The sequence below is a fragment of the Ursus arctos genome, unplaced genomic scaffold (genome assembly GCF_023065955.2).
Source record: "Ursus arctos isolate Adak ecotype North America unplaced genomic scaffold, UrsArc2.0 scaffold_22, whole genome shotgun sequence".
Lineage (NCBI taxonomy): Eukaryota > Metazoa > Chordata > Mammalia > Carnivora > Ursidae > Ursus > Ursus arctos.
This window is the reverse complement of record NW_026622897.1, coordinates 14144173-14164739: the sequence shown is the minus strand read 5'-3', so window position 1 is coordinate 14164739 and position 20567 is coordinate 14144173. Positions and strand designations below refer to the sequence as shown.

The 20567-nt window shown below is 45.0% G+C and overlaps 2 protein-coding genes across 9 annotated transcripts in view; one reads left to right on the top strand and one right to left on the bottom strand.

Annotated features, from left to right (window-relative positions):
- The first annotated feature begins 1052 nt into the window (after window positions 1-1052).
- IFT46 (intraflagellar transport 46) lies at window positions 1053-18740 on the top strand. Of its 2 annotated transcripts, XM_057316984.1 has the most exons (13): window positions 1053-1289; window positions 1995-2091; window positions 3696-3772; window positions 4863-4942; window positions 8168-8298; window positions 11171-11245; window positions 11390-11483; window positions 11903-12031; window positions 13310-13431; window positions 13772-13838; window positions 17344-17404; window positions 17699-17784; window positions 18254-18740. In XM_057316984.1, exons 4-13 carry the CDS (start codon window positions 4898-4900, stop codon window positions 18347-18349), a joined length of 906 nt encoding a protein of 301 aa, XP_057172967.1. In that variant the 5' UTR covers window positions 1053-1289; window positions 1995-2091; window positions 3696-3772; window positions 4863-4897; the 3' UTR covers window positions 18350-18740. The 2 variants fall into 2 exon arrangements, with proteins under 2 accessions (XP_057172967.1, XP_026361430.1); XM_026505645.4 differs by lacking the exon at window positions 3696-3772.
- TMEM25 (transmembrane protein 25) overlaps window positions 2757-20567 on the bottom strand; it is a 31611-nt gene continuing 13800 nt past the window's right edge. For 4 of the 7 annotated variants that reach the window (XR_006410245.3, XR_006410240.3, XR_006410241.3 and 1 more), the window contains 3 exons: window positions 13158-13249; window positions 9782-9901; window positions 2757-7686 (listed from right to left, as the gene is read on the bottom strand). The gene's annotated coding sequence lies outside the window, so the exon portion shown is untranslated. Of the gene's footprint in view, window positions 7687-9781; window positions 9902-13157; window positions 13250-16616; window positions 19053-20567 lie in introns of those variants that run through there. The other 3 variants (XR_007189576.2, XR_007189575.2, XR_003317779.4) reach the window with 3 other exon arrangements.

Below are 20567 nucleotides of genomic sequence, written 5' to 3'. Positions count from 1 at the left end.
ATGGACCACCAAAGCTCAGCCAAGACCAATAGATGCTGATTCTTTGGAAATATGACATTAGCTAAATTACACTGCATAAGCACCCCTGCTTCCTGAGGAGAGCCATTATGTCATAATGATTAGAAGCCGAGACTTGGGAATTTGACCTGTGTTCGACTCCCATTTTGACCACTTACTAGCTGAGTGATTCTAAGCAAGTAACTTATCTAATTTGTCAACTGGCAGGAACATCTATCTCATAAGGTTGTGAAGTTAGATAATATATTAATGCGTAAGATTATATACTCTAAGTGCTCCTATGTAGGAAGTGCTCCACAATACATATGCATTATTATTAGAAATAACAGACAACACAACAATTTTTAAATGTTCTGCAGTTTTAACCCCAAGTGTCTCAGAAGAGGTGTCTCTCATTTCCCTTTTGAAAGCCACATCCGTTTTCCTCTGGCAGGTTTTCAGGATCAAATTTCAATACATTTTTTTGTTTCTCTCTCTGACTCCCCGAATTAACGGTCTATAGTTTTGAAATACTTGTTCTTTACATCCTCACTCATTCCTGCATTCACCCATCCAACGAGCATTTTTAAAGTGCCTAATTTATGCAAGACACTGCTGCTATAAAGAGCTTAAAAATTAGACACTGACCCTGTCTAAAGAAGCTGTCTTCTTCAGCAAATAAAACTATAGGAAACTACGTTAAATTTAAACCTCCAATAACGAATAATTTCTTGGTATAAGCATGTCCCATGCAATGAGACAGAGTGGAAGGGACGGGCTGCAATGTAATACAAATGCTATAAAAGGACATACAAAATGCTGTGAGAATACTCCCTCGAGAGTCCGCCTAAATTCTGATTAGACTGATTTAGGAAGAACTGCCCGTCCTAGGGGGAGAAACGTACACTCTATCTCCAGATTGGAGGGCTAACTAAAACAACGGATATTCATCAGCCGGCTCTGCCAAGCCGTGGTCGCTAGATGCCGCCACAAACGCATTTACTGAAACCATAGAAAAACAGGACTAGACTGCCCAGAGAGGCTTTATCCAAACGCCACTAGATCCTCCTCGGATCCCTTTGCTGCTGGAAGGGACGCAAAGCGCGAGTGGAGAAGGTCTCACGAGACTGAAAGCAAGTCTCGCGATTTTTTTTTTTGCCTAGCGACTGGCAACAAGGCTGGTAGCTCCACGTCGAAGCCCTTCAAGTGGCCTGGCCTAATATTGGAGTGAGACCCCGGCCCTAGGCTGGGGTTCTTTCCATACAGAGGAGACGGATTCAGAGGGGCTACAGGTAATTCGTACTCACCCTAGCAGAAAGAGCACCGCCTTTCTCCCTCCCAAGAGGAATCTAAGAGGACTCCCCTTCCCTCCAGCTCCCCCCATCTCTTCCCATCTCCTTGACAACCGTTCCTTCTCGTCCCTCACGCCACCAGCAAGCATTCTGCTTCCTTCACTCCCCAAGAAACTTAAGTGGGATCCGACCTGCAAGACAAGGGGGTGGAGATGGGGGTGATGTTCTTGGGATTATTGGATGGGACCGAAAGACTGGAGTTTACCTTCTCTTCAGGTAAACAAGGTGACTCCGGAGACAGAAGTCTTTCTAGAGCCTCTGCAGCACCCCCCTCCGCCCCCCTCCCGCCCCGAGAAACCCCAACAGCTTTGAGGAAACTGACCGAAACTAAGGAGAGAGTTGCCGTCTAGGACGAATACTGTTCTGCCCGTGCGCGTGTATCTACAGCTTTGGGGAGCTAAGTTAGCTGTCGTTTCCCTCCAACGATTCCCTCCTTCCTCAGCCAGCGGCAGTTCGTAAATAAGAGCTGCGGCAGAATGATTTAACCGCTTGACCTGGGGCCAAGAAGCCCTAAGGAAAATTTGAATGGGGGTGAAGGTTACATGTAAAACCAGTGACTTGGGTAGGGAGGAGGAACCAATGCTGGCTTGGAATCAGCTCGTATCCTGTGCTATGAGCTATGTAATCATGTCTCCTTTCACTTAGACCAAGATTGTTGAAAACCAGACATATGATGAGCGTCTAGAGATTAACGACTCTGAAGAGGTTGCAAGTATTCATACTCCAACCCCAAGACCCAAAGGTAAGATAGGAATAGGAGGAAAGAAGAGAAATGGTTCTCAGAACAAAGAGCAGGATGGATCCAGGATGGTCTCCAGGAAGTTCCCATTTTATAATAGCAGATGTTGGCTTTCAGAGTCAAGTTTGGCAAGCACTTGCCATTGTTTGTGTTTCCTAATTAGTTGAGGGGGAAGAAAACACAGCCCCCCAGACTGAGGGTTTTCCTCCAACCTGACCAGTTTCCTCCAGCATGACCACCGTTTGCATCATGATACTGCTCTGCTTAGGATTTGCCAGGGGTTCATGGTTGGTTGATTTGTTTGTTTGAACTTACCAAAACTGTTCTGCTCAGTTTTGAAGATGCTTCAGTAACCCGCCCTTAACTTGCAATCCCGATGAAACTCTCAGTGGAATCTTTTAACAGGACTTGACAGAGTCATTTATTTAACAAAGATTTTTTGAATGCCCACTATGTGTCAGCCTTATGTGTGGCACTAGGTATACGGTTTTAAAAGAGACACTGATCCTGCCATCCTGATGCTTGTAACCATGGGAGATCGATGACAAATGAGTAAACAGACATAAGTACAAATGTGGTAAGTGCAAATGATGTGATGAAGAGTAATGGGGAGGAGTGGGGTCTACTTTTGATGGGGTGGTCAGGGAAGACCTGAGGAGGTGACATTTGAGACCAAAAGACAAGAAGGATCCAGACAGACATTGAGGAGAAGTGGGCCAGGAAAAGGGAGCAGCAGTGAAATGTGAAAAGGACCTCAGGCCAGAAAGAACTTGGGTTCATTTGAGGACTTGAAAGAGACCAGCATATGGTAGGAAGGAGTGGTATTAAAGGCAGGCAGGGCACCCGGGTGTCTCAGTCGGTTAAGGTGTCTTCCTTCGGCTCAGGTCGTGATCCCGGGGTCCTGGGATCGAGCCCTGCTTTGGGGTCCCTGCTCTGCAGGGAGCCTGCTTCTCCCTCTCCCTCTGCCTGCTGCTCTGCCTACTTGTGCTTTCTATCTCTGTCAAATAAATGAAAAAAATCTTTTAAAAAAAAAAAAAAAGGCAGGCCAGAGGGAGGCAGAGGTAGGCAGGAGGCCTAACAGGAGGAACTTTCAAGGTCATGTTGCGGGTATGCGTGTCTTGGATTGAAAGGTGCAATGATGAAAGTCAGGAGCCAGCTGGGAGGACTGTTGCAATAGCTGAGTTGAGATACCAGTGCCTTGGATGTGGCGAGGCAGGGAAGAATAGAGAGAGGAGGCAAATACAAGATAATTGCTGATGGATTGGGTTTGGCTCTTGAGTTAGGAATCAAGGATGACATCTGGGGTTGCTTGTTTATTGCGGTAAATATACCAAACATAAAATTTACCATTTTAATCATTTTTAAATGTATAATTCAGTGGCATTAAGTGCACTGATATTGTTGTGTAACTATCTCTACTATTTCTAGAGATTTTTCATCATCCTGAACAGAAACCACTCGTTCAACAATAACTCCCCATTCCCCTGTCGCTGGCAGCCCCTGGTAACCTCTAGTCTACGTGGTGTCTGTGACTTCACCCATTCTGTGCTCTACAACAGTGGGATCATACAACAGTTGTCCATTTGTGTCTGGCTTATCTCACTTAGCGTCATGTTTTCGAGGTTCATCCACGCCATAGCCTGTGTTCCTCTCCCTCCCTTTTGTGGCTGAATAATATTCCATTGTACGTATAACCTCATTTTGTTTATCCACTTGTCTGCTGATGGATATTTGGGTTTCTCCACCTTTGGCTATTGTGACTCTGCTGCTATGAACATGGGTGTACAAATATCTATTTGAGTTCCTGCTTTCAATCTTTTGGGTGTGTGTGTGTGTATATATATACACACACACCTAGACAAGGTTTTTGATTTGAGTGTGCATATAATCTTGCCGGCCATGGACATTATCGTTTGTTTTCAGTTTGGGGAATGTAATAGGCTGAAAAATGGTGTTTAACTGGCATTAATTTGATGTAGAAATCATTGGACATGGGGCACCTGGGTGGCACAGTCAGTTGAGCGTCTGCCTCTTGGTTTTGGCTCAGGTCATAATCTTGGGGTCATGAGATTGAGCCCCATGTTGGGCTCCACGCTCAGCGTGGAGTCTGCTTGGGATTCTCTCTCCCTTTCCCTCTGCCCCCACCTAAAATTAATAAATAAGTCTTTTTAAAAAAGCGATCATTGAACATGGTTTTCATGCAAGTTACTCTTACATCTGATTATACTTTTAATTGTTCAGAATATTTTTATTGCTCTTATCACATGGACGCTGATTCAGATTTATATTTGTGACTATTATTTGACAGGAGCTGGGTTAGTTCCTTTCACTTGAGTTTTGTCATTTGATCCTTACAACAGTTCTGAGTGATAAATATTACTGCCTTCCTTCAGACATGGGAATACTGAAACTCAGCCTAAGTCATTTTGTCCATGTCAGAGAGTTGTTTTTTAATTCCAGTCTTCTATCAACCCAACCCTCTTGTCACTTTACTAATCTCATTTTGCCAATGTGTAAACTAAGGGCAGATTTTATATGATTTATGTAATGGCAGATAATCGACTAGTATCATGTCTAACCTAATGCCTTACACACAGTAATGCTTAATGAATATATCCTGAATTGAGTCAACAGAGCCTGGCTAGAATTCAGTCCTTCAACTAGATGTTCTTACAGATCCTGTTCCATAAAACAGAACATAAAATATTATAAACTAAAAATATTTGTTTTTAAAAATCATCTTAGTAATCTAAAGGGAAAACTTTTCTTCTAAGGACTTCTTCATTCCGCCCATCTTTCTAACAAGACTATGGCTGACAACAGCAGTGATGAGTATGAAGAGGAAAACAACAAGGTAGTGTACAACCCACAGCTACTCGCAGACTTTCTTGCTTTGAGCTGTTGGTGGTCAGTTTGAGGTGACAGTAGTTCAGCAGTAAACATTTCTTGACTACTCACCTCCAGGGCTTGGGTTGGGTACCTTTGAGCTCATGTAGGAAAATCAGGAGCAAAGAGTCTTAAGATTTAGATTCTTTCAGGAGTAAAGCCTACTATTACAGCTGACTTTTTGGTGAGGAATTTCATATAATACAGGCCAGTGTTTTGCAAACTTTACTGATCATAAGACTCAAGTAGGATACTTGTCTTTAACAATACATTTTCCCAGTAGTTCACACCTAGAACCACTGAATCAGAATCTCGAAGGTAAAAGCCTGAGAATTTATATTTTTAGCAAGCACTCCGAATAATTCTTAAGATAAATCAAGTTTGGAATTATTGGTCTAGCCATCTGTTCATTATCAACATTTGGGATACTGCCAAAATCTTGTGAAAGAGACTTTAATTTTGAAGTTTTAAGACCCAGATGTCACTTTGCTGTTGTTCTGTGAATCCAGAGGATTACTCTGTTTCTGAATCAAAGATGGAAGGATGCCTACAGCTCTAGGCAGGACTTGCACCCGTGCACATGCTCTGCTAAACTGTCACTGTGCCCGGGCTTAGCACGTAATCCAGGGGTGACTTTTTTTTTTTTTTTTTTAAGATTTATTTATTTGATGGGACACCTGGGTGGCTCAGTCGGTTAAGCATCTGCCTTTGGCTCAGGTCATGATCCCAGGGTCCTGGGATCCAGCCCCACCTTGGGCTCCCTGCTCAGTGGAGAGCCTGCTTCTCCCCTTCCTGCTCCCCCTGCTTGTGCTCACTCTCTCTCACTCACTATCTCTGTCTCTCAAATAAATAAATAAAATCTTTTTTTAAAAGTAAATAAAGTAGTCCCACTTTGTGACTAGTGTGCTGTTTTAACATCTTACCCACAAAGTAATTTTTTAGGCATTTTTCTGTGGCATATAAAGCCCTCTACCTTTAGATCAGAGATTTTGCAAAGCACAGCTTTGAAGAAGCAAACCAAAAGAAAAAAAAAAAAGTGAGTTTTCCTAAATTGACCTAATTTTGCATATTCACCCTAAATTTTTCTAGTTTCCATCATGCTGTGGCCAATTTATCTTCCTAATTCACTGTGCAACCAGAATCAGCAGAAAGGATATATTTTTGAATGACCTTTAAATTGACAATCAGTATTCTTTTTTAATTTTTTTTTTTAAGATTTTATTTGTTTATTTGACAGAGAGAGTGAGAGAGCATAAGCAGGGGTAACAGTTGAGGGAGAGGGAGAAGCAGGCTCCCCGCTGAGCTGGGAACCTGATGAGGGGCTCGATTCCAGGACCCTGAGATCATGTCCCGAGCCGAAGGCAGACGCTTAACCACCTGAGCCACCCAGGCGCCCCTGACCATCAGTATTCGTAAAAAGCTCCCTTTGCCAAACAAGGATAGCTTTGGCAGATTTTGAATTGAGAAAGAACAATTTGGAGCACCTGGTTGGTTCAGTTGGTTAAGCGTCTGACTCTTGATTTTTGGCTCAGGTCATGATCTCAGGGTGTGAGATCGGAACCCCCCCAACGCAGCCCCCACTGCCGCCCTGCATTGGGCTTGGTGCTGGGCATGGAGCCTGCTTAAGATTCTCCCTCTGCTCCTCCCCACTCTCCCTCTCTAGGAAAAAAAAAAGAAAGAACACACTAAGAGATTCTTATCAATATATACCAAATAGGTCATAGTCACTAAATAAATTGTGCAACTGTGTCATTTGTCACCCACATATTACAGATTAGTTAAAATATATTTTTATCCATGTATAATAAATCTGTGTTATGCTTAGAAGAACATGTGACCAAAAGCATTTCTGATGTCCTGTACTATGTCACATTTTTTTATATGTCAATAGTTGCTTTACTGTAAGAGAAACATTAAATCATTTTTAAAACTAGAGCCAAACATCTGTTAACCTCAATATAAGCCATATGGCATATGGAAACCAAGCTTTCAAAACCTATTTTTATTTTTTTAATTTTTTTTTTTTTTTTTTAAGTAAGCCCCATGCCCAATGAGAGGGTTGAACTCACAACCCCGAGATCAAGAGTCACATGCCCTACCAACTGGGCCAGCCAGGGGCCCCTCAAAACCTGCTTTTAAAGGGGGCCAACTGGCTATCCTTCAGGTCCTAAGGGTGGCCACAGAGGCAAAGACATGGACCCTGTCTCAAATGCCCCTGCAGGTCCCCAAACCAGACTCCTCCTCATACGCTTGAGAGGGTAGGATGGTACTTAGAGAACCAGAAGCTCAGGAATGTAGGTTGTAATGCCAAGAAGGGAAGAGTCTCTTGAGAGAACATGTAGTCATTGCCTTTCACTGATGGGGCAGGGAAGGGAAATATGGGCAGGTCAGGTACCCACCGGAGAGAAGCGTCACTGAATGGAAGTAGAAGACTCCCAGTCCCTGGAACTGCTGGTCAGAATTCAGGCACAGGGTTGATTATGAACCTTCTTCCGATAGTTACAAGCAGCTTACGCTGGGCCGTCTTGCAAATTAAATGCTAGACTTCCTGTGATCCTTGTGAGTATGAAGATCCCCTAAAGTTGTCTTCCAACTTCATGTTCCCCCATTTCCTTCCAAAATAACTCATCACAGGTGCCTTCCTCTTCAAAAGCCCCTAACTTTTAGAGTTGAAGCTGACTGGATAAGTTTATGCACAGTTCTTGGGGTCTCCTAAGTAATAGACAAAATAGACAATTTTTGGATAAAATTTATAACGAAGCCTCAAGGAGAAAAATGCAATATGGTTATAGAAAGTGAGGACCGGGATGCTTGGGTGGCTCAATTGGTTAAGCGTCTGCCTTTGGCTCAGGTCATGATCCCAGGGTCCATGGGATCAAGTCCCACATGGGGCTCCCTGCTCAGTGGGGAGCCTGCTTCTCTCTCTGCCTGCTGCTCCCCCTGCTTGTGCTCTCTGACAAGTAAATAAATAAAGTCTTTAATAACAAAGAAAAAGAAAGTGAAGACCCAGTTTGTAGCTAAGCAGGAGTAGACGAAGGTCCTTGGCAGCCTTTCTGGGGCACGCCGGCTTCTTTTTCTGGTGAATCGATGCCAGGTGGGAGGGCATCTGTGGAGCACCAGGAGGGATTGGGGCATGGGTCCACTAAGCTTCTCTTCACGTGGTGCCTTCCATGCCTGCCCTGCCCTATCTCAGGAGAAGAAGAAGACCTCGCAGCTGACACCTCAACGGGGCTTCAGTGAAAATGATGATGATGATGGTGACTCATCTGAGACAGATTCTGATGAAGATGATGATGATGAAGAGCACGGGGCCCCCCTGGAAGGGTGAGGAAAGCCCCCTAGCCAAGGACCCCCAAGCAGGGCAGGAAAACACTGGCCTGGGAGATCAGTTGGGAGTGAAATTCTAGCATCTCTTTTGATCTCCTCTACTTAGGATTTTCAGATGTCTCAGAAACCAACAGAATGAATTTTCCTTCTTTTCTGGGTACACTGCCTCCCTGAGTCCTATGATATCACTCGCATTATCCGAAACATTTGTGGGCTCAGGGGGTTCATGAGAATCTTCTGAGTAAATCTAAAAGGTGGTCCCTGCCCCCAAGGAGCTCTCATTTTGGGAAAGGGAAAATAAAATTTATATATATATATATATATATACCCAAGCAATTCTATTTGGCAAGGAAAACATAATGTACAGGAGCATTTTGCTTTAGGCTCAGCTCCTTTTTGGAGGGGTGGGGAAGTGCTATAGGAGCCCCACATAGAGGCAGATGTTCTTGGGTGATGCTTCAGTAAAAAATCTTACCCAGGGGCGGGGCGCCTGGGTGGCTTAGTCCTTAAGCGTCTGCCTTCGGCTCAGGTCATGATCCCAGCGTTCTGGGATCGAGCCCTGCATCAGGCTCCCTGCTCGGCGGGAAGCCTGCTTCTCCCTCTCCCACTCCCCCTGCTTGTGTTCCCTCTCTCGCTGCCTCTCTCTCTGTCAAATAAATAAATAAAATGTTTTTAAAAAATAAAAAATAAATTAAAAATCAGTTTAAAAAAAAAACTTACCCAGGGGCACCTGGGTGGCTCAGCTGGTTAAGCGTCTGCCTTCAGTTCAGGTCATGATCCTGGAGTCCTGGGATTGAAAGCCTACCCTCCCCCAGTCGTGTGCACTCTCTCTCTCTCAAATAAATAAAATAAAATCTTTTTAAAAAAGTCTCTTGGGCACCTGGGTGGCTCAAGCGCCTGCCCTCAGCCCGGTCACGACCCCACATCGGGCTCCCTGCTCAGCGGGGGAGCCTGCTTCTCCCTCTCCCCCCTGCTCGTGCCTGTGTTCTCTCTCTCTCTCAAATAAATAAATAATCTTAAAAAAAAAAATCTCCTTACCTGTTCCAGCCCTCATGCTAGATGAGTCATGACACACCCCTGAGGTTTTAATCAAAGTGGATTCTAAGGCCCATCCATTTCAAATACTATTACTGGTTAAACAAAGTGACCATGGTGTACCCCATCAGTAGAATTCCATCTGGCCATTAAAAAGTATAAGGCAGCACTCTATACACTGTAAAGAACAATCTCCAAGAGAGAGTGTTAAATTTTAAAAAGGTATAAAGCGTGTTTATGCCGTGCTACCATGGGTATAAAACAAATACTACAGAGACTAGGAAACAGTAGAGACTAATAATAGTGATTACTTTGGAGGAGGGACTTGGTGGCAAGGGGACCAGGGTGGAAGTGAGCCATAACTTCTCACTGTATACATGTGTACCTTTTCCTTTATATCATCTGTATGTATCACTTATTAAATAGTTTAATAAAAATAAGTTACCTGTGGATTATCCACCTGCAGGTAGACACCAAGTAAATGAGACAAAGGTTTAATTCCAGACTGACTTTTCATGCTTCCCAATTTCCTTCATGATCAGATCCTGTTTTCATAAATTATAATCTGGGGAAATGGAAACTTCATATCAATAATATATTTAAATTTTTAAAGCTACTCTTCCCAGAAGGACTTATTAATAACTTTCTAAGCCATTTATGTACTTTGCCAATGTTCATTACATTTTACTTAATTATAATTATTATTTTTTTTACTGTATACACTTCCTGTATCAATACAAGTACTTTTTTTTTTTTTTAAAGATTTTATTTATTTATGTGACAGAGAGACAGCCAGCGAGAGAGGGAACACAGCAGGGGGAGTGGGAGAGGAAGAAGCAGGCTCCCAGCGGAGAAGCCCTATGTGGGACTCGATCCCGGAATGCCAGGATCACGCCCTGAGCGAAGGCAGACGCTTTAACGACTGCGCTACCCAGGCGCCCCAATACAAGTACTTTTTAATAACTATGCACTATTTTGGGCTCCTGGCTGGCTCATCAGTAGAGCGTGCAACTCTTAACCTCTGGGTTGTGAGTTCAAGTCTCATGTTGGGCGTAGAGCTTACTTAAAAATTAAAAATAATAACAACTATACAAAATTCAACTTAATATACCTAACCATCTCTCAAGTATTAGATATTTGTTTCTAATTTTTTACTTTTATAAATAACACTGTTAAAAACATCTTTGTAAAAATTCTTATTTTTCTTGGGGCAAACTATTTTCATGTCAGAAATGAAAGTCTCGTGTTATGTCAATTACACCTCAATTTAAAAAAAAGAAATTAAAATCTCATACCGTACGTTCTCTTCATCCCTTTTATTCAAAAAAAGGGAAACAATTTATGTTACATTCTAAAATGTTTAAAAATTGTTTTAGATTTTCTGCAGCTCTTTTCTTCTTCATCAGAGATAACTAAGCTAATTATAATCCATTTTAAAGTTGTCTTTCGGGGCACCTGGGTGGCTCAGTTGTTAAGCGTTTGCCTTTGGCTCAGGGTGTGATCCCAGGTTCCTGGGATCAAGCCCACATCAGGCTCCTCTGCTGGGAGCCTGCTTCTTCCTCTCCCAGTCCCCCTGCCTGTGTTCCCTCTCTCTCTGGCTGTCTGTCAAATAAATAAATAAAATATTTTTTAAAAATTAAACAATAAAAATAAAGTTGTCTTTCGAACCACCCAGGAAAGGCTGATGTGGGTGGGGCACAAACCAGGTTCAGAGTCACGGTCTGGGGTCAAAGTGACGGCAGCGGGAGATGGTGGTGATAAGGAGCTGGTGCTGATCTAGGGCTCAGGCACATCTCTTCTCCAGCCACCTTGAACCCTGTTTTCCTTTCCCCAGGGCCTATGATCCTGCAGATTATGAGCATTTGCCAGTTTCGGCTGAGATTAAGGAACTCTTCCAGTATATCAGCAGGTGAGCACTAGGCCCTCCTCCCATGACCCCGCCCCTTTCCCACCTCTAGTCTGAAACAGGCCCATTCTTCCTAGATTTTTTTAGCCTGAACAGTAAAGTCCATTTCTCTGACTTTATCTACCTTCCCTTGCCAATGTCTCCTAGGTACACACCTCAGTTGATTGACCTGGACCACAAACTGAAACCTTTCATTCCTGATTTTATCCCTGCTGTTGGGGATATTGATGCATTCTTAAAGGTACAGTTGGCACATCCCAAAAATGACTTCTTCTGACCTCTCTATTACTGTTAACAATTCAACTACTTTCCTTGGCTAGCATTGGCTATGTTGATAGATAGTCTTCATTTCATTGGAATTCTTAATCTTGCTTTCCAAATTCTACTCATTGCTATTTAGGTAATCCTTGATTGCATCATAATATATTAACAATTTATCACTCATTTACCTCCGAGTTAGCAGCTTTCCATTTAAGGCGCTGTAGATCTTTTTTTTACAGATAGTGTTTTAGTACAACAGGATAACACAAGCATGCCTTTTACTACGAGCAATAATGATGAATGGGAAGAGTTCTTCCTCTTCAACTTATTGGAAACAACAGGTACGACCTTTTTATATGCCCCCTCTCATTTTTTCCTTTCTTCCGTTCTCTTAACCAGGTCCCACGTCCTGATGGGAAGCCTGACAACCTTGGCCTGTTGGTATTGGACGAGCCTTCCACAAAGCAGTCAGACCCCACGGTGCTCTCACTCTGGTTAACTGAGAATTCTAAACAGCACAACATCACAGTAAGACACTGCCGAGTACAGGCCCCAGCTGGAGAGGGCCAAGAGCAGAGGCCGTGCTGGATTCCATGCAGTTGACTTGCTGCCCATCAAAAGGGATGGCTATGGTTTCAGGCCAACCCTATTTTTTTTAAAAACAGTTTCATTGAGATATAATTTACTTGCCATGAAGTTTTCCCTTTTGGATTGTACAGTTTAGTGATTTTTAGTGTATTCATTAGCTGTACAAACATCACTGCTACCTAATTTAAGAACACTTTCATTATTCCAGAAAGAAACCTCATACCCGTTAGCTGTCATTCCTCATTCCCCACTCCTCCTAGACCTGCTAAGTACTTCAATTCCTTCCTTTTTTCTATTTGAGTAGACTTGACATACAATGTTACGGTAGTTTCAGGTGTACAACACAGTGATTGGACGAGTTTATACACTATGCTGTGCCCACCACAAGCGTAGCTGCCATCTGTCACCACACAGCGCTGTTACAGTACCACTAGCCGTATTCCTCGTGGCGTGCCTTTTATTCCTGTGACTCATTCCGTAGCCGGAAGCCTGTTATCTCTCACTCCCCTTCACCCATTTTGCCCGTCCCTCCCACCCCCTACCCTCCAGCACACACCAGTTTGTTCCCTGTGTTTATAGGTCTGATTCTGCTTTTTGTTTGTTTACTTATTTTTTAATATTCCCCATATAAGTAAAGTCATACTTTACTCCTTTGTTTATGGCTGAATCCTGTACCGTTGTATGGACATACCCCATTGTGGTTATCCATTCTCCAGTTTCCACTCTTTTTAACATGCTGCTGTGAACTTGTATGTACGTACAAGTTTTTGCGTGGGCATATACTATTATTTCTCTTGGAGATATATGTATATATTGGAGTGGATCGCTGGGCTGTGTGCTAACATTTTGAGGAACTGCCAAACTGTTTGCCAAAGGAGCTGAACCATTTTATAATCTCACCAGCAACGAATAAGAGTTGCAGTTTCTCCACATCCTCGCCAACACGTGTTACTGCCTGTCTCGTTTATTCCAGCCGTCCTAGTGGTGTGAAACACCATCTCACTGTGGTCAGTCCTATCCTGTTGAGCTGCGCCCCCCCCCCTTGCATGGCTCCAGAAAATTTTACCAGAGTTTCCTCTCATCTTCATTGGCTGCTGTCAGGCTTCCCCATCCATCAGCTACCTGCTGTATACGAAACAGCAGCAATGATGAGCCATCCTGTTAAAATAGGAGAGCTACTTTAATACCATCAGCCAGGGTTCCTCTTATTTTTTCTAGCAACATATGAAAGTAAAGAGCCTAGAAGATGCAGAGAAGAATCCCAAAGCCATTGACACATGGATCGAGAGCATCTCGGAGTTACACCGTTCTAAGCCCCCTGCGACTGTGCACTATACCAGGTAAGAAATACTACCCTCCCCACAGTAACCCCTGGTAACCGACACCACCTGCAGACCCATTGCTTCTGAGAGGAGGGCCCACAGGCAGAGGACATATTGAATTAACCGAGGTCCTGTGGATCCTGATAACTACTGGCTGAGATTGCAGACATAAAGATTGTGATTTATCTGGTATTGCTTAGCCATTCTTCCAGACCCCAGATAAGTCTGCCCAGTCTGTGTTCTCCTGAAATCCTCATGTGGCAGACTGCCCACCTCCCTTCATCCTAGAATCTCCTGACCAGAGGTTGCTGGTGTCATTGGTCCACTTTCTTGTTCATATTTATCTCTGTCCATGCAGGCCCATGCCTGATATTGACACACTGATGCAGGAATGGTCCCCAGAGTTTGAAGAGCTTTTGGGCAAGGTAAGTGGAGGGAGCAAGAGCTACAAAACTGTGGCATTTACTTGAAGGCCTGGTGTTTGCTCTCTTCCTGTATTTTTTTTTCAGTCTTTTTTTCTTAATTGACCAACTTTAAGTATTTTTATTTATTTATTTGAGAGAGAGAGTGGGAGCACCATCATGCAAATGGGGGGAGGGGCAGAGGGAGAAGGAGAGAAGCAGACTCCCCACTGAGCAGGGAGCCTGATGGGGCGGTGGGGGGGGGGGGTGCTAGATCCCATGACCCTGAGATCATGACCAGAGCTGAAATCAAGAGTCGGACACTTAACCAGCTGAGCCACCCAGGTGCCCCTTAAGTTTTTCTTTTTTTAAGATTTTATTTTTAAGTACTCTCTATACCCAACATAGGGGCTTGAACTTACAACCCTGAGATCAAGAGTCGCATGCTCTACCAACTAAACTAGCCAGGTGCTCCTCTCTTTTTGTATTTTATTATCATTCGCTTTTTAACTGGAGTATAATTCACAGAGACATACACACGTTAATTTTCAGCAACTGAACATCTTTGTGGAATGAGCACATCAGATCAAAACACAGAACGTCACTAGCATCCTGGAAGCCCAGTCATGCTTCCACCTCCCAACTAATCACTGCCTGATTGCTTTCTCTTTTAAATAATATTTTATTTATTTATTTATTTGACAGAGAGTGGGAGAGGGAACTCAAGCAGGGGGCTGGGAGAGGGAGAAGCAGTCTCCCTGCTGAGTAAGGAGCCTGATTCAGGACTCCATCCCAGGACCCTGGGATCATGACCTGAGCTGAAGGCAGACGCTTAACCACTGAGCCACCCAGGCGCCCCACTGTCCTGATTTCTTTTTTTTTTTTTTTTTTTTTAAAGATTTTATTTATTTATTTGACAGAGATAGAGACAGCCAGCGAGAGAGGGAACACAAGCAGGGGGAGTGGGAGAGAAGAAGCAGGCTCATAGCTGAAGAGCCTGATGTGGGGCTCGATCCCATAACGCCGAGATCACGCCCTAAGCCGAAGGCAGGCGCTTAACCGCTGTGCCACCCAGGCGCCCCCACTGTCCTGATTTCTAACAGCATAGACCAACTTGCCTATTTTGTATGCTGTCTAAATCTAATCATCCTCTTTTGTGTCTTATTCCTTTTGCTGTTAAGAAAGTTAAAAGTTGGGGCACCTGGGTGGCTCAGTCAGTTAAGCATCTGCCTTTGGCTCAGGTCATGATCCTGTGCTCCTGGGATCGAGTCCTGCACTGGTCTCTCTGCTCAGCAGGGAGCCTGCTTCTCCCTCTTCCGCTGCTCCTATCCCACTCGTGTGTGTTCTCTCTTGCTTGTTCTCTCAAATAATAAAATTAAAAAAAAAAAGTTAAAAGTCATAATGGGGAAAATATGACAGTTTAGAATTAAAGAGTTCTAAGTACCAATAGTTACCATTAAAGTTAAAAGAGTGATGGACTGAAAAAAATTATTTACATATATGTATATATATGGTAAGATTACGGTCCAAGCACAGAGCTCTTCCATATCAAGGAAAGGAAATTGATGGGATGTCTGGGTGGCTTAGTCGGTTAAGCATCTGCCTTTGGCTCAGGTCATGATCCACGGTCCTGGAATCGAGTCCTGAGTCGAGCTCCTTGCTCCTTCCTCTGCCTGCCACTCGCTCTGCTTGTGCGCACATGCTCTCTCTCTCTCTCTCTGACAAATAAATAAATAAATAAAATCTTAAAAAACAAAGGGGGGGAGGAAACTGAGCAAACATGATTAGCAGGTCATTGGTCATCATATTTAAAATTTCTACCACAGCCACACCATATTCTTCACCCCCTTTCCCTGCTTCTTCTAACACTTAGCTCCTGACATACCCTATACTTTACTTATTTTGGTTTTTGTTTCTCTCTATTAAAATATAAGCTCTGTGAAGACAGAGATTTTTGTTCTTGTTTTTTTTTTTTTAAGAGTTTTTATTTATTTGACAGAGAGAGAGACAGCCAGCGAGAGAGGGAACACAAGCAGGGGGAGTGGGAGAGGAAGAAGCAGGCTCACAGCGGAGGAGCCCGATGTGGGGCTCGATCCCATAAGGCTGGGATCACGCCCTGAGCCGAAGGCAGACGCTTAACGACTGAGCCACCCAGCCGCCCCAAGACAGAGGTTTTGGTACCTGTTTATTTAATTGAGGAATCGTCGTAAAAGCAAAGAATTTGAAAACAGTCTCTTTCCTCAAAACATTTTAAAGCTGTAGCTGAGGGAAAATGATAAGGGAGTTGAACAGATTGTAGTACGTTCACTTGGTGAAGTACTCCTACAATAGCATATTATTTGGCCTTATTTTGCTCTGATACGAACAAATATCAATGACATTTTAGGTGAAAAGAGGAAACTGCAGAACGACATATGCTCTGATTTTTGTAAAAAGAGAACAAAAATTGTTTACAAAGCCACTGGTTTTTAAACTTACAGTATGACTTGTTTAGATCCCGAGCCTGTCACCTGATACGTCATGTCCATTTTGTCTGTTCCTATACTGTCCCAGGCCCATTAGGCATCACAGCAGCAAGTACCCATAAATGCCTGGACATAGCCTGGGGTCGGCTTCTTCACAAATACACACCGGCAGACAGCACAGCAGCATATCGTACTTATAATTTTATTTTTTTTGGTCCTGTTAGATCATCTGCTACTTTCGTGGTTAATGAATGTGACCAATTCCTTTTTACTGATCCAAGAAAAACAAAAGCATATTATTTGCTGGGGCTTCCATGACAAAGTAGCACACACTGGGTGGCTTAAACAACAGATATTTATTTTCTCACACATCTGGACACTAGAAGTCTGAGGTCAGGTTGTCGACAGAGTTGATTTCTTCCAGGGCCTTTCTCCTGGCCGTCTTCTCTCGGTGTCCTCACATGGTCTTCCCTGTGTGTGTGTCTGTGTCCTGATTTCCTCCTCTTATGAAGACACCAGTCATACTGGATTAGGGTCCACCCTAATGACCTCATTTCACTTAATTATCCCTTTCAAGGGGCGCCTGGGTAGCTCAGATGGTTAAGCATCTGCTTTCAGTTCAGGTCATGATCCCAGGGTCCTGGAATCCGAGCCCCACATCGGGCTCCCTGCTCAGCAGGGAGTCTGCTTCTCCCTCTTCCTCTGCCTGCCACTCCCCCTGCTTGTGCTCTCTTTCTCTCCCTCTCAAATAAATAAATAAAATATTTAAAAAATTATCTCTTTTGGGACGCCTGGGTGGCTCAGTCGGTTAAGCATCTGCCTTCGGCTTAGGTCATGATTGCAGAGTCCTGGGATTGAGCCCTACTCCTTGCTCAGCAGGGAGCCTGCTTCTCCCTCTGCCTGCTGCTCCCCCTGCTTGTGTTCTCTTTTTCTCTCTCTGACAAATGAATAAATAAAATCTTAAAAAAAAAAAAAAAAGAGTGAGAGATTGAGAGAAAAAGAGAGGTGCTGGCCCCACTGAAACCTGAGCCTTCCGACTTTGGTCTGTCCCATGCTGCTCCTAGGTGAGCCTGCCCACCGCAGAGATCGACTGCAGCCTGGCCGAGTACATCGACATGATCTGTGGTAAGCTCCGCCATCCCTTCCTTGTCCCCGTCTCTGGACTAATATATTGTAGGCTTTTGAAAAGGCTCGTTTGCTCTGGGAAGATAGCATCTTGAGTTACAGCCCTCACTCTAAGCCAGTTTGCTGTTTGGCAGCACTGAAGGTGGAATTTGGGCTTATGTGACTCCCCGCCAGGTATCACCCCCCAGAGTTACAACGACACATCCCATCTGGGAGGGGCATGGCTATCCTAAACGTAAATGCCCCATAATTCCCATTGCGTTTGGTTCTGCTCATGGGAACTCTTGATTTCAGCCATCCTAGACATCCCTATCTACAAGAGTCGGATTCAGTCCCTGCATCTGCTCTTCTCCCTCTACTCGGAATTCAAGAACTCACAGGTAAGACTAGTGTAGAGAGTGTCTTCCACTGTGGTGAGGAGTGCTCCAGTCTCCACCCTTCCCAGTTGGTTGGGATTTGTCCTTGGACAAGGAAGGATGTTTCTGCAAGAGTTACCATCACCCTTCCCCGTCATTCAAAGAACAGCAAGCAGGAAGAGTCGGGCTTTCACAGGAAGGGAAGCAGAAGAACTGCAGGCCTTTGGCGCAGCCACGCCTGTGAGGGTCTACCAGGGACACACACCACGGGGCTTAATGAACGGACGCAGGACAAAAGGAAAAAAGGGGTTCATCTCTGAAGGAGGTGGGGCAAAATTTCTAACTGTTTTTCAAAGACAGCACCAAGGAATTGTTCTGAAGGTAGAACTGGCAAAAAATTGGAGCTTAATGGGTTGTAAAGAGGTTAGTTCTTGCTCAGATATAGCAGCCAGTGTACCAAATACTCCACATACCCTCTCCTCTTTCCTCACAGCATTTTAAAGCTCTAGCTGAAGGCAAGAAAGCATTCACCCCTCCATCCAACTCCGCTTCCCAAGCTGGAGATGCAGAGACATTGACCTTCAGCTGAGACACCCCCCAGGTCTCTCTGCTCCGAGGCTGAGCTGGCGCCTCTGCCCTGGCTGAGGAGAGACGGTCATCAGCCATGTGGCATCCGCGCCTGCACACAGCCGGACGCAGGGACGCGGACGTCCTGCTGCCCTCTCTGCCAGAAAGTACTGCGCGTGTTCCTTAAATGGCTTCTTCCTGTCTTCGGTTTTCTTCCCGTGGGAATCATGCATCTACACCACTGTGGGGACTTGAGTTAGAAGAACAGAAGGACTGGAATGTCTGGGATTCCAGGGTGCTCAGGTTGGGAGGAAAGTTTCAAAGATGTATTTTTTGAGACAGCGATGGAATTATTTTCTTTCATTCTTAATGTTACTGGCAAAGATTTTGCAAATAAAATGCTCTATCTTTCAGGTTGTCCTGCTGTTCTATAATAGGAAAGAGAAAAGACAGACTGAGCATGAGGCGGAGATAAGGATCGGGCCCATAATGGCATTAACTGACTGAAGGGCAGTTTTAGCAGATCAGCTTTGTGAAAGAGCATCCCCTCCCGCCTCCTGGGTTGGCAGTAGAGGCCGATTGTCTTCTCCCGGAGCTGACTTTTCCTAGGGGTCACCAGTTACTGCTGCTGCCTTACAGGTTACCTGCCTGTCTAGCTCCAGACCTGTTGGCCTGTGGTCTCCAGAGAGCCCAGCTGTTGTATCCGGATGAGCGGTGATCGTGCCCTGGATGAGGGAGGAAATAGTGGTGGAAGTAGAGACGGGCGGGTTCAGGAAATAATTTGGAGGCTCTATCAGCTAAGCTGCAGTCAGGAAGTCAGAAAGCAAGCTAGTTCTTTCTTTCTGTTTTTTAGAGGGAGGGGAGGGGCAGAGAGAGAGAGACTCTGAAGCAGCTCCATACCCAGCGTGGAGCCCAATCTCACCACCCTGAGATCATGACCTCTGCCAAAATGAAGAGTTGGACACTCAAATGACCATGCCGCCCAGGCGCCCCCATGCCAGTTATTCCAACACAGGGTGTTAAATATGGGAAATCGGTCACAAAGCCTTGGAAGGGCCGACAGAGCAAAAGGGAGAAGGGAAGGTGTGCTGCAGGAAGGAGAGGTTCAAGGGGAGGTATCTGCCGCAGGTGCCGGAGGCTGAAGGGGTGCTGCCGGCGTCTTGAGTGGCTGAGGGGGCTCCACCCTGAGGCACCAGAGTCCACACGCCCTCACCCCACTACCATAGCAACTGGGAGGAATGGCTGCTACTTCCTTTCTCCCGCCTCAGATCCGGCTGGTGCCTCCCACTGGCAGAAATCAACAGCTAGCTGGCAAGGGATCTGGAAAACCCAGCAGCAGAAAACAGAACGGAAGAGAGGGTGTGGGGCTGAGAGGCAACAGATAGAGAACCAGGAGAGGCAGAACCCCAGACCTTGCTGGTAGACCGATGTGGGAGACAGAAGGAAAGGAATCAGGGATGACACCCAGGTGTTTTGGCTTGAGCAGCTGAAGGGGTAAAGGAGCCACGTACGGATGTGGGGCGAAGAGGGGCCAGAATTGACTGGAAGGGAGAATTACATTCAAGTGCTACACTGTCAGCCTCATCTCTACACAGCAAACACACAGATGGGAGGGCAGTTGTTTCTGACAGACGCTTCCACCAGGTGTGAGGTTCGCATCATGCTTCGATGTGGGGAGCAGGAACGTCCGTGCTCAGGCCTCACCGGGACATCCCACTGGAACCAGGTGCTCTGCTCGCAAACGGATACCAGCAATGCTCACATTTCACTCACGGGAAAAGTCAGGCAAAGCATGCCAGGAACTCAAATCCCCCACTGCTTTTTCGGGGAACACTCAGATTGCCTTCTTTGCTCGAGCTGAGACTCAGCACTAATAAATACCGTTGAGTCTTGTGATCCACTGCTGGTTTTTGTTTTGTGTTGTTTTGTTTTGTCTTAACCAGGCTCCACGCCTAACATGGGGCTTGAACGCACAACCCTGAGATCGAGGGTTGCATCCTCTAACGACTGAGCCAGCCAGGCTCCCCGTTATTCACAGTAGTTATGTTTCAAAAGGCACGACAAACACCCAATCAGCAAATACTGAACCATCGCTCCTCGGGGAAATACCAGGTTAGGCTTCTATGTGGCCCTGGCCGTACCGTGTTCATCAACCAACCGCGGACTCACGGGAGGCACAGCCACCAGCACCATACACCATGCTGTACTGAAGCTTATCCAACGCGCTTTCTCTGTGAGAC